At 44.1% G+C, this 12238-nt stretch overlaps 1 protein-coding gene across 1 annotated transcript in view; it reads right to left on the bottom strand.

The window, feature by feature from the left end:
* The window catches only part of SPEF2 (sperm flagellar 2), a gene marked incomplete at both ends in the record, with an annotated part of 98676 nt that extends 87037 nt beyond the window's left edge, over positions 1-11639 (bottom strand). The window contains 5 exons of the mRNA XM_084224692.1: positions 517-654; positions 1786-1923; positions 5180-5438; positions 9725-9827; positions 11582-11639. Coding sequence (XP_084080818.1) covers positions 517-654; positions 1786-1923; positions 5180-5438; positions 9725-9827; positions 11582-11639 — 696 coding nt within the window. The remainder of the gene's footprint in view (positions 1-516; positions 655-1785; positions 1924-5179; positions 5439-9724; positions 9828-11581) is intronic.
* Positions 11640-12238: the final 599 nt, after the last annotated feature.

Raw genomic sequence — 12238 nt, 5'->3', positions numbered from 1 at the left:
GAATTACAATCCATGAATTTTTTGGTACTACATAATGCAGATTTTTTTTTATTACTGCATCTCTCTTGGTTTGATTTAAGGTTATTGTGAATTTCAGTGGTAAATAGCATTTAATAAGGAGACGGTTTCATAGTGTGTTATAGAACAGTTGAAACATTATGGTGCAAAATGTTATCATGCACAAATCAAAATGGAACATTAATGTTTTCATTTTAATGTATTCTTTCTAGTAGATTCATAGCTACTCTCGGCAATAAAATTACTACCTATCTATTTCTCTTACATCAAAACATTTCTCTATTTCTCTTACATCAAAACACTTCTTATTTTAAAAAACCTGCAAAATCATAATTGTGTAAAAATTCAGCCCAATTTTCATTGGTTGAATTGTTATCATTTTGACAGTCTGTAGCTTTTGGATGGTGCAAGTACAGTATTTGCAACCATAAATTTTCCCAGAAATTGTGGTGTTTGAGTTAATGTAATTAGCATTAAAACAATATAGATGACAATTACCTCTGCTTCCCTTTTCTTCTTTAAGAGTCTTTTGGCTTCAAAAGATTTTATGGTGGGTCTTGATGGTTGTTTTTGAATCTGTACAACACCTGTTTGAATCCTGGCCATTATTTCATTTTGTCTCCTTCCTAGGTAATGCTGATATGAAGCAAATATAATTAAGCCGAAAATTATCTTCCGGGAAGAAACTAAAAGAGATTATCAGGCTCCAGGCTTGAGCAGATGAGCGGTGCTTTATAGACTTTTAAGAGCTTTCATTGAATTCTAGTTCTAGTAAGGTACCTGTTTCAGGTCTGAATATAGCACAGAAAATGAGAATACCAGTTTCCTGGAACAGAAACTGAGAATACCATTAGGTAACACATTAGGTAACACAGATGATCAAGAAGTAACAAACATATAAATTACACTCATTTAAAGTGCACCAGACAAGCAGGCAGGTAAAGCTGGAAAAAAGAAGAAAAAATACTTTTTATACAAAGAAGTCAAAGATAGTTTAAAATGTATAACATATCATAAGAGGTATTACAAAATTTTCTTTTAGAATGCTATTTAGAATATTTTGTTTATCGCTTGCATTTTCATGTCTGATACATGAAGGGGCATTTTTTTTTGCCATTCTTGTTGATGTAGTGGCAATAGAACAGCTAAATCACCACAGCAAGACTCTCTCCCATCATTAGCCACATAAAATATAAATCAAATTAGTCAATGACTTCATCAGTGTGGTTCAGTACCCTGAAACCTGGCCAGTTCCTCTACATAAACTATAAACTCTGCTTTGGATGAGTGTTCCCATGTCTAAAGTAATGTCTTCCTTTTTTACATCATCAGAATAGCTACACAGAAGTACAAGATGTTCTGAGGCCAAACCCACTACAGATGCCCTTCTCCTGTCATTTTCCTGCTTTAGTACAATGCTCCATCTTTTCTTCACAAAAGAAGAATGACACAAAACTCTTTTACAAGGACATCACAAATGCATACAAGTTGGGATATGTACACTTTGTCTTCAAATCTATAAATATTTTCCTGGCTTCACAATATGCAAATACGCTCAACATGAAGTGATTTTTAACTAGGAATGTTTTTAAGGTCTCATAAGAGTACATTGGTTTTATTTCCATGCACACCTCTTTTCTGTGTTCTTCTATAGACATGAACACGTAGCACAGAATCAGAAAGCCTTCACACTGCTTTTAATTAATTCATTAAGCACATAACCTTCAGAAAATACTTCTTCAGAACTGTATAAAAATAACTAGTCACTTTTTCAGTGTCTTGGGCTCTTTGCTCTTCTTGGAGGTTCCGAGCTCTCAGCTGCACTGCAACATGCACACAAGCTCTCTTATCTGTTACCATCTTGGATTTTGTTTCATTCTGATATGGCACTAGAGTTTTCAGTTGCTAAACATCCAGCAGTGAAGAGTCAGAAACAGCAGTAAACATATTAAGTTGAGACCATTGCTTCCAACTGTGTTTTTCTGTGTTAATGTACACAGAAAAGCATACAAACATGTCCAAACCAAAAATCAGGACCAGTTCTGTAGAAAAGAACTTAGAAATTTGAACTTGAATGATGCCAAACTTTGTTTAGTTGCCAGAAAAGGACACCTCACTGCTCTGTACAGCTTCCTCTGGAGGGGAAGCGCAGAGGGAGGTGCTGTACTCTTGTCCCTGGTATCCAGTAAGAGGACATGTGGAATAGAATTACAGAATGGTTTGCGTTGGAAGGGACTTTAAAGATCACCTAGTTTCAAGCCTCCTGCTCTGGGCAGGGACAGCTTCAGCTACACCAGGTTATTTAAAGTCCCATCCAGCCTGGCCTTTAGCACTTCCAGGGGTGGGTCATCCACAACTTTTCTGGGAAACCTGTGCCAGTGCTTCACCACCTTCACAGTAGAGTTTTTCCTAATATCTAGTCTACTAGATACTACTACTACTACCACCACCACCTACCTTCTTCCAGTATGAAGGCAGTCGCTCATTTCCTGTTGTGCCATGCCCCAAGATACAGTCTTTCTGTATCTTTCTTGTAGGCTCCCTTCAGTTATGTCAGGTACTGAAAGGCTGCAATTAGGTCACTCTGAAGCCTTCTTTTTTCCAGGCTGAACAATCCTGATTGTCTCAGCTTTTCCTCATAGCAGAAGTGCTCCAGCCCTCTGATCACTCTCAGTGCCCTCCTCTGGGCTGACTCCAGCAGGTCCCTGTCCCTCCCGTGCTGGGAGCCCAGCTCTGGATGCAGTGCTCCAGGTGGGTCTCAGCAGAGCAGAGCAGAGGGGCAGAATCCCCTCCCTGCCCTGCTGCCCACGGGGCTCTGGCTGCAGCCCAGGACACGTTTGGCTCTCTGGGCTGTGAGTGCCATGGCAGGGCATGTGCAGCCTCTCAGCCACAGCACCCCCGAGTCCTTCTGGGCAGGGCTGCTCTGGGGCTGCTCATGCCCAGCCTGTGCTGGTGCCAGAGGTGGTTCCTACCAAGGTGCAGCACCAGCACTTGGCCTTTGTAAATCTCATCATGTTTCCATGGGCCCACTTAATGAGCCTGTCCCCCAATTCCCATCCTCCTGTCCCTCCACTCAAGAGGTTGTGGACTGAGAAGTGAAGAATGAGGCAAAAACAGTTGAGTATCTCTGTCTTCTCATCTTCTTGCTGTTACCAGTTTTCCAGCATTGTTTATCGATCTTCCTTTCTGCTTAACATACCTGTAGAAGCTCTTCCTGTTATTTTTTGTGTCCCTTCCCAAGTTCAGTTCCAGCTCTGCCTTGGCCTTCATCACTCCATCCCTACAATAATACTTCATCTCTATACTCTTACCAGCTCACTGCCCCAGCTTCAGCTGCCTGTGTGTGTTTTCCCAGCAGTTCCCTAACTCAGCCAGTCTGTTGTCTTCCTTGTCTGATTTCTTGCTCCTGGGAATTGCTAGCTCTTGCTCACTATGGAAGAATTCCTTAAAGATCTGCCACCTCTGTTCTCCTCCCTTGTCCCTGAGGGCAGCCTCTCAGGTGATCACCCTAAAGAGCTGAAAGTCTGCTTTCCTGAAGTTCAGGGATCTACCTTTACTCCTTATCTGATACCTCAGGACTAAAACACCATGAACCCATGTGCCAACCCCATCACCGCAGCCCAGGCTGCCTCCAGTCTTGATGTCCCAATTAACTTGTTTGTATTGGTGACCATCAGATCCAATAACACATCCCCTCTGGTAGGGCTATTACCCGGCTCAAGAAGTTATTTTTCACTCCAGGAGTTTCCTGGATTGCCTACGACTCCCTGTGCTACTTTCCCAGCAGATGTTGGGAAGGTTGAAGACCTCCAGCAGGACAAGAGCCTGCGAGCAGTATGTCTCCTGTAGCTGGAGAAGACTTTGTCAAATAGGCCTGCCTTAGTCAAGAAGACTATAGTAAACACCAGCCACAAGGTTCAATTTTTTGCCTTGGCATCTGATTTCTATCCACAGGCTTTCAGCCTGCTCATGTCTATCCCTCAGAGACAACTCTTCACATCCAAACCACCTCTTGATATAGAAGGCAAACCCTCAGCCTCTTGTTACCCTCCAGTCGTTTCTGAACAGTCTGCAGCCATCCAGTCGCACTTCAGTCACAGGATTTGTCCCATGCTGCACCAAGGGAGGTAAGGAAGCATTTTTTTACTGAAAGTCTCCAGCTTTGTAGATATTCAAAACCACACTGAACAAGGTCCTGAGGAACCTACTATAGGTTGGCTGGCTTTGCTTGGTGCAGCAGGAATAAACTGAGTTCCAGAGGCTCTTTCTAACCTCTGTTTCTCTCTCTATTTCTCAACCTTCCTATTCCATGATTCAAATGTCATTCTGAACTTGCCTAAAGACAGAACCTACTCTCAGTTGCTCAATTCCTTAAAGCTATCCCTCTACAGGTGAAGTAATATGTTGACTTTCTGGTACTATCTTTGTACTTGTTGGCAAACTTCTGCTTGAAGGCTATTTTTCAGAAATAGCCTTCCAGCTGAATTTAATGCATGATATATACCATCTTAAAAACGCCTCATCCTGATAACAAATAATGGTCTGTATATACTGAAAATTACTACTGAAAACAAGAAGGAAGTCTTTAACAGAACCTACCACATCAACACTGACTTCCTCTTAGATGTTCTCATTTCCCTTTATTTTTCTCTCTTTATATTTCTCAGCATATGGTTGCTGCAGAATGGAGTGCAGTACAAATATATGGAGAGACATGCAACAGAATGAATCAAACCACTGTGGCACAGAGCTGAACACAGTTATAAATAGGTTTCCTGGAGTGGAAATTAGTCTGAGTTGATACCTAGACCGCAATGCAGTCTGCAATCAAACAAGTAAAAAGGCAGCTGCTGAACAACTACTAGCTTTTGTTGTTATAATATTTTAAGTCTGTAGAAAGCTTGAAAACAGAGCAGGTAACAAAGAATGAATCAAAACAAAGAAACACAGAACAGAGAAGATCAATACCCTATTGAGTTCCTGATAAACTGTGCAAACCCACTGTATAAGACATTTCAAAGAACTGCTTCTTTTCCTTATAAGTATTGGGTTTTGAATAGGAGATTTACAAAGTAAAGAGGGAAAGCACATAACATGCTTGAAAGGTAGGTGTAAATATGCTATATTTTTGTATTTATACAAAACAGACATAGTTAGTTACCTCTTGATTTCCAGTTTCAGTAGATGTAAGCTTTGCAGTTGCTGCAGGTCTCATTGCTCCCACACCTACTCCAGTGAGCTTTGCCTTCCTCCTGTCCCTCTTTTTTTCTAAAGCAATATACAATTCATATAAAAGCTTTGTTGCAGCCCCATGCTGTCTTGTCATGATGTCTTGGGCCATATTCTGATTAAATTGCACACCAAGGAGGTGAAGTGTGGGTTCCAGGCGAGAAAAATTGTTAATTTTTGCATCTGCACCTCTGTATGATTAAAAACAACAACAAAAAAACCCAGAACTTAAACTTCTTTTCGATTCCAAGTTGCTGCTTTAAGCATGGTCATGACACTTACCTCATAAGATGACAGGAGCAGAAAAAAAACAACCCACAGAGGATTTTCTTAAATAATGTGATACACACTTTGGCTTAAGTTTTGTACTGCTGTACAGGTAACTGCATGGATTAGTATGCATAACTTTTTGAAAGGATAAAGACCACATTGGATTATATAAATTCTGATATGCATGCACACAAAGTAAATCTAATAGCAAAAGCTAATCTGCAATTGCAGCTAATGGTATACCATCCACAAAACACACAAGGAGTTTGAATGAAGTTTCTACATTAACTGTATCAATCTCTCAAATTCTCACCAGTTAAAATGTAAGAAATTACAAAAAAAAAAGTGTCTGTACTATTTACTTACTTTTACAACATATTTTTTCTCCAAGAAAAACAAAGAGACACGCAGGTTAAAGCAGTGCTGAAATGCTCTAAATGTGAAATTTACATATGAAACTAAGATAGTGGCTTGCAGGCTAATATTTCTTTTGATATGTATGTTGTCATGAAAAAGCACTCAAGACCCACAGATATACAGGGCAAAACCAAGTAACAATAAATTGTCAGTTTATAACAACGAGCATATTGAATTTTATCCGACATATCCATAACTTCAGTCTGAGTCAGAAGATCATGCTTTCTATACTGCTCTATTGCTTGTGTTCACAATAGTTCCTTCACATGGAGCAACTAGCTTTTGAGGTCAGCCAAGATCCAGCATAATTCTACAGAAAGGCCTAACCTTCTGGTACCACAGTATTCATCTTATTTCTAGATTAAACTGTCCAGCAGCTCATTATTCTGACTGTAACAGTCCATGCTTTATTTCTTACACACTGACCTGAAGTTTACAAGTATTGAGCATTTTTCTGCCATTGATTCAAGGTTAAGATGAGCCTTCTTGCCAGCAATCACCTGACATACACTGAGAAGTTCTTAACTTTTTATTCTGTGAGGCTGACTGGCTTGTACATCTCTACTTCTCCCTCCTTGCACTACTTGAAGAGAAAAGCAGCAGTTGCAGTCTCCTGTTCCTAGGGACTCCCCCATCATCACAAATTTTCAAAGATTATTGAGAGTGGCCCAGCAATGACATTGGCCAGATCACATAGCCTGAGTATGTGCCATCAGGTCCTGTCGACCTGCACATTTTAATTTACTTAAATGTTCCTTAAACTGTTCCTTCTCCATGGTTAAAACCTTCTTCCTACAGACTTGCCTGTATGTCTCAGGGCCTTGGGATACCTTAGTCTTTTGCATATCCCAGCAGGCCCGCCTTTTCCCCAGCCTTCCTTTTGCTGTGGACATACCTGTAAAAGCCCTTCTTGTTGCCCTTCTGCCTAGACATAAGACAAGACCTTTTTTCACTGAGGGCAACCATGTATAAAATACATACAAATTTCATATTTAAATAAATTGCCTGGAGAGGTAGTGTAGTCTTCATCCTTAGAGGTTTTCCAGATCACACAGGGTAAACAACTGCTGCAGACCAGACCTTCCTGTTAGTTTCAAGGACTTGGGGTTTCTGAATGTGAGTTTTAATTAATAGACTAAGATAGAAAAGACATTAAGCATTTTAGCCTCAGCATGGCAGATATTCATTTGAGAAGCTGGTGAATGAAGCCATACTCTGCCATCTTTTCGACGCAGGAAGACAACTAAGAATGACCACTACAGAGGCAGGTCCTGACCTTCCTGCTCCCTCACACAGAGGGAAGCTCCTCTTCGTCCCCATCCTCCCAGCCTGTCCATCCTTAAGAGCCTAATCAAGCCATGGCAGCACACCAGTCCTGGGAGCTATCCTACTGCCTTTCTGTGATGGCAATGATTACCCAGCAACTGCTCACAGGTCTCTAATTTCTTCTGTTTGATCCCCATGCTGCATGCATTACTATATAGGCACTTCAGAAAAACAGTCAGTTGTGTGATTTAAAAAAATTGTAGAGTAATTTAGAAAAGGTGTGACTGCTTCTCCCATAATCCTGTCTTAGCACGTCCTTAACTCCATGCATACATTAGGGTGAGCAGCCCTCTGCACTGTTGTCCTGCTCTTATTCACATCAGCTTCCCCTTGCTTGCCAGTCTCGGCCAGCACTTCTTCTCTTGTTTGAAATTTAACCTCTCCATCAATACTAATTCCTAGTTTAAAGCTATCCTCACCAAGTTTGCCAGGGTATTGGCAATGTGTTTCTTGTCCAGCTTGGTCAGGTGGATCCCATCTCTTCCTAGCAGTCTTCCCTCTCAAAAGACGATCCTATGACTAGAGAAAAGCAAATCCCTGTGGCGGGCAGCAGCTGCACAACCACTTGTTAACCTGTAGAACCTATCCATTCCTCATCAAGCCCATCCACCAGCAGAAGAGAGGAAAATAAATACTTGGGCACTCATGCTTTTGCCTCAAGGTCTCTGGCACTGTCTTTGGTGTTCACAGAGAGGAATAGCAGGGATATTAGTGCAAGGGCTGGACAAGTCTCTGCAGCTCCGGACTGAACCTCCGGCATGCAGCAAACCTCCCTGGCTGGCATGTGATGTCAGCTGATGGCACTTCCATCTCCTGCAGGAGAAATTCTCCCACTGCTATCCACACCTGCTCCCCCTGGTGTGCTGGGGTGGTTTATGCTTCACCTGCTCAGACGTTCCATCACACAGTGCCACCAGCACTCACCTGCTACCACTGCAATGAACCTGTTCCACAGCTGTGATTCAGCAGGAAGAGCAGACAGCTTCCTTTTCCTCACAGAAGTCACCAGCTGCCAGTCACCTCCTTTTCCTAACACAACAATTCTGCCTGCCTCTCCCTCAGCACAGCTGCAGGTCCAGGTTCCTGTATCTGCAGTGTCTCAGAGAAGACCCAGTGTACTGAACTCATTCTGCAGTAGCTTGAGTTGATAAGACAGCTCCTCCATGAGCACACACCTCTGCAGGGAAAGTCACCACCTCCCCCTGATGAAGGCACTCCCATCAGTCTGAGACAGGAGAATTCACTCCTTTCACTAGAGAGAAATTCAAGTTGAGGCCTCTGACACTCTGATTAGCTGTTCCAGTGGGTACTGAGTATCATGCCCTGTCATGCATCCCCATCTTTTTTGAGGACACATAAACCATCTCCACAGAGTTTCCAATCACTTCTTGCACCTGCTGAAGGGCATCTTCACTAAATGCACCTCTCTAATCACCTGGGGACAAGAGCCCAAAGCACGTTTTTACTAGGAAAAATTGAGAAAACTTCTGAGAAGATGCTAGAGCTTACTAGAGCTTACTAGGAGAAATAAAAGCCTCCTGAAGCTATTTTTCCCAGCAACAGCAGGCACTCTAAGAATTACCTGGGGTTTTCCAATGATCCCAGAAATTCCTAAGAAATCTAGAAGTCCTAGAAATAGAATTCAAGAACTGCTGTGTGAAACTGCTTTTTGTTGGCTGCCTCTATTAGCTGTGCTCAACCTGCTCTCCTAAAATTTGGTGGGACTTGTGATAAGAAAGGGTGTGATTACACTAGAAGTTCAAAGAACATAAAAGCAGAGGTTCAGGAGAAACAGGATTTTTGTACAGCCTGGAACCCTTGATGTTCATGTGCACCATGGTCTGACAAAACACAGCATAAGCCAACCTCATGAATTGCATCATCAAGGTATAAAAGCTCACAAATCTGCACAAGACTTTTCAACTTCCCATTTTACAGTTCTTCTTGATTATAGATATTACAGCAGATTACTTGTAAACTTATAAATTCTTATATGATCTTCTGCCAGAGCTCCACTCAAAGCCTCATAATGTTTCTCCAACATTTTCATTTTAGCGAAGATGTTACGGTCACCAACACAACACAACACAACACAACACAACACAACACAACACAACACAACACAACACTGTATTCCTTACTCTACACAGATCATGGGCAGAGTTCCACTTTTTCCAATCTTAAAGACATCCTTGAAAGGCTTTTTGAACCTCTGGTCTAACCTGGTACTTTTGTAATTACAATTAAAATGCATAATTTTCTTGAAGAAGTATGATCAATCTCTCTAGAAACACAAAATGCCTCAAATATACTTAGCTTTTGAATTACAGAAAAATATTTTAAATCTCAATAAACTCTACAGTGCATTAGCAAATCCCAGCTGAGGAAATACATATTTTGTCTACTTTGTGTAAGAGACTTGTTACTTTATACAGGAGACCAAATGTTATCCATATGTACTAACCTGTTCTGTGAAAATTGTTTAAAGTCATCCTGAAGACCATATTTGTGTAGAAGTTCTCCTAGGAGGTAGCCAGTAGAAAATTCTTCTGGAAATGATCCTGGAACTAAGTTTGTGGGTTTCATTATTGTTTGGAGTTTTTTAGATAAAATAATTAAAAGAATCAAAATGTTAATTTTAATAAAACTTGTTATCATGTTTATAACAAAACTAAATCCAGAGCTTAGCAAATAATTCAAGGAAATTTTAGGAGATTGGTCTAACAGTAATAGTTTTCAAATCACAAATAAATATACTTTCTGTGTAGTCATTTTGCAACATCAGCTTTACATAGTAATTTCCAATTTTCAGTGTTAAAATGCAAACATTGTCATAATTGCCACTGAGATTGTAAAAATATAAGCTATAATTGCTAGATTTTCCATACAAAATGCAGGTGAAAAAAAAAAAAAGCTAGCTCTAATGTGCTCCTCTTATACAATCACAGAATCACAGAATACACTGATTTGGAAAGGACCCATTAGAATTGGGTCTAACTCTTGGCCCTTCACAGCAAACCCCAGGCGCCGAACACCACATGCCTGAGAGCATTTTCCACACACTTCTTTAGCTTGTCAGGCTGGTGCTGTGACCACTGCCCTGGGGAAGCTGTTCCAGTGCCCAGCCATCCTCTGGGAAAGATCGTTTTTCTAACACTCAACCTAAACCTCCCCTGACACAACTTCAGGCCATTCCCTTGGGTGCTGCCACCGCAGAGCAGAATTCAGTCTCTGCCCCTCCTCTTCCCCTCATGAGGGAATTGTAACTGCACTGAGGTCTCCCCTCAGTCTCCTCTTGTCCAGGCTGAACAAAGCAAGTGACCTTGGCCACTCCTTGTATGGCTTTCTATCCAGACCCTTCACCATCCTCCTTGCCCTCCTTTGGACACTCTAATGGTTTCATGTCTTTCTTACACTGTGGCACCCAAAACTGCTCCCAGCACTCGAGGTGAGGCTGCCCCAGCTCAGAGCAGAGCAGGACAATCCCCTCCCTTGCCTGGCTGGTGATGCTGTCCCTGATGTCCCCAGGATAGGGTTGGCCCTCCTGGCTGCCAGGGCACTGCTGGCTCCTGTTCAACTCAGCACTGACCAGGAGCCCCAGGTGCCTCTCCATGGCACTGCTCTCCAGCCTCTCCTTCCTCAAGTCTATACACACAACAAGGGTTGCCCCATCCCAAGTGCAGAATGTGGGATCTTATGAAACTTCATGCAGCTGGTGATTGCCCATTTCTCTAATTTTTCTGAGGGTTTTGTTCCTTCCTTGCAGAACAAATGCTTTTCCAATGCCAGCACAACAGCTGCCATTCAAAACAAAGCACTACTTTCCAAACATATTAAACTCATTTTTATTCTCTAGAGTCCTTATTAGCACTTTAAGTTTGAGCACCTTCCATCTCTTGAGAGCAGCACCAGTCCCTTGAGGAGAATTAACTTCGGCTTGAAAATTTTCAGGCATTGCAATATATTGTCCAGGAAGGTGAAGGAGCCACCATCCCTGGAGGTGTTCAAGAGGTGTCTGGATCTGGCACTGGGTGATGTGGTTTAGTGGTTCAGGGGTTACAGGGGCACTGCTGGCTGCTTGGTTGGACTGGGTGGTCCTGAAGGTCTTCTCTAGCTCTCAGGATCTACAATCTTGTAGTCCCTGCCTTTCACACGAAGACTCAAAACGTACCTGCGGAGGCACGTGCTGGCGGGAAGGGGGCGGGCCCCTCAGGGGGGTGGCCGCGGGGGGACCCCACGACGGCCCGACCCTGACCCCGTTAACCCGCACTGTCCCCGCGGCCAGGCTCCGCCCGTCCCCGCGCAGCAGGGCCCCACTCACCGATGCGCCGGGAGAGCTTCACGTCCCGGTTGAGCCACTCGCACAGGATCTGGGACATGGCGTGAGGCGCCCGCGGCCGCCGCCGCCGCCCGGCTCCGCGTCCCGTTGCCTCGGCGACCGCGGGCGGCGCCTGCGCGGCGGAGGCGGGGCGCGGGTGGCGTGGGCGCGCAGGCGCGGCGGGCGGGCGGGCACGCGGGTGTCCCCGGGCGCGGAGCAAGGTGAGCGCGCGGCGGGGCGGGGCGGCCCCGGGGGAGGCGCTGGGCGGGCGGGGGCTGAGGCGGGGTCGGCGCGGCGGGGCCGGGCCCGGCCGAGCCCTGCGCAGCGGGGAGTGCGGCGGGTTTCTGCGGGTCGCTGCGAGCTCTTCCCGCTGCCTCGGAGTCCTACGGGGCTGCCGGCGCGGAGCTGCTCCGGGAGCGCTGCCTGCCCCGGCTGCGCCTTCCACGTGTGTTTGTTTAAACAGCCACTTCCCCGTTCCGCCCCAAGCCCGGCGCCCGCCGTGTTTGCTCGTGAGCTGGTGAGGGTGGTGCAGGGCAAAGATCGAAAGGCTGGGAATCAGTCTTCGCAGAAGGGATGATTAGGCACTGTAATGGGCTGCCCAGGGAGGTGGTGGAGTCATGTCCCTGGAGGCGTCCAAGGAAAGACTGGATGTGGCACTCA

This window comes from Fringilla coelebs, assembly GCF_963513975.1.
Source record: "Fringilla coelebs genome assembly, chromosome: Z".
In the NCBI taxonomy this organism is placed as follows: Eukaryota; Metazoa; Chordata; class Aves; order Passeriformes; family Fringillidae; genus Fringilla; species Fringilla coelebs.
The sequence above is the reverse complement of the archived record's forward strand: the minus strand, read 5'-3'. Positions and strand labels throughout refer to the sequence as shown.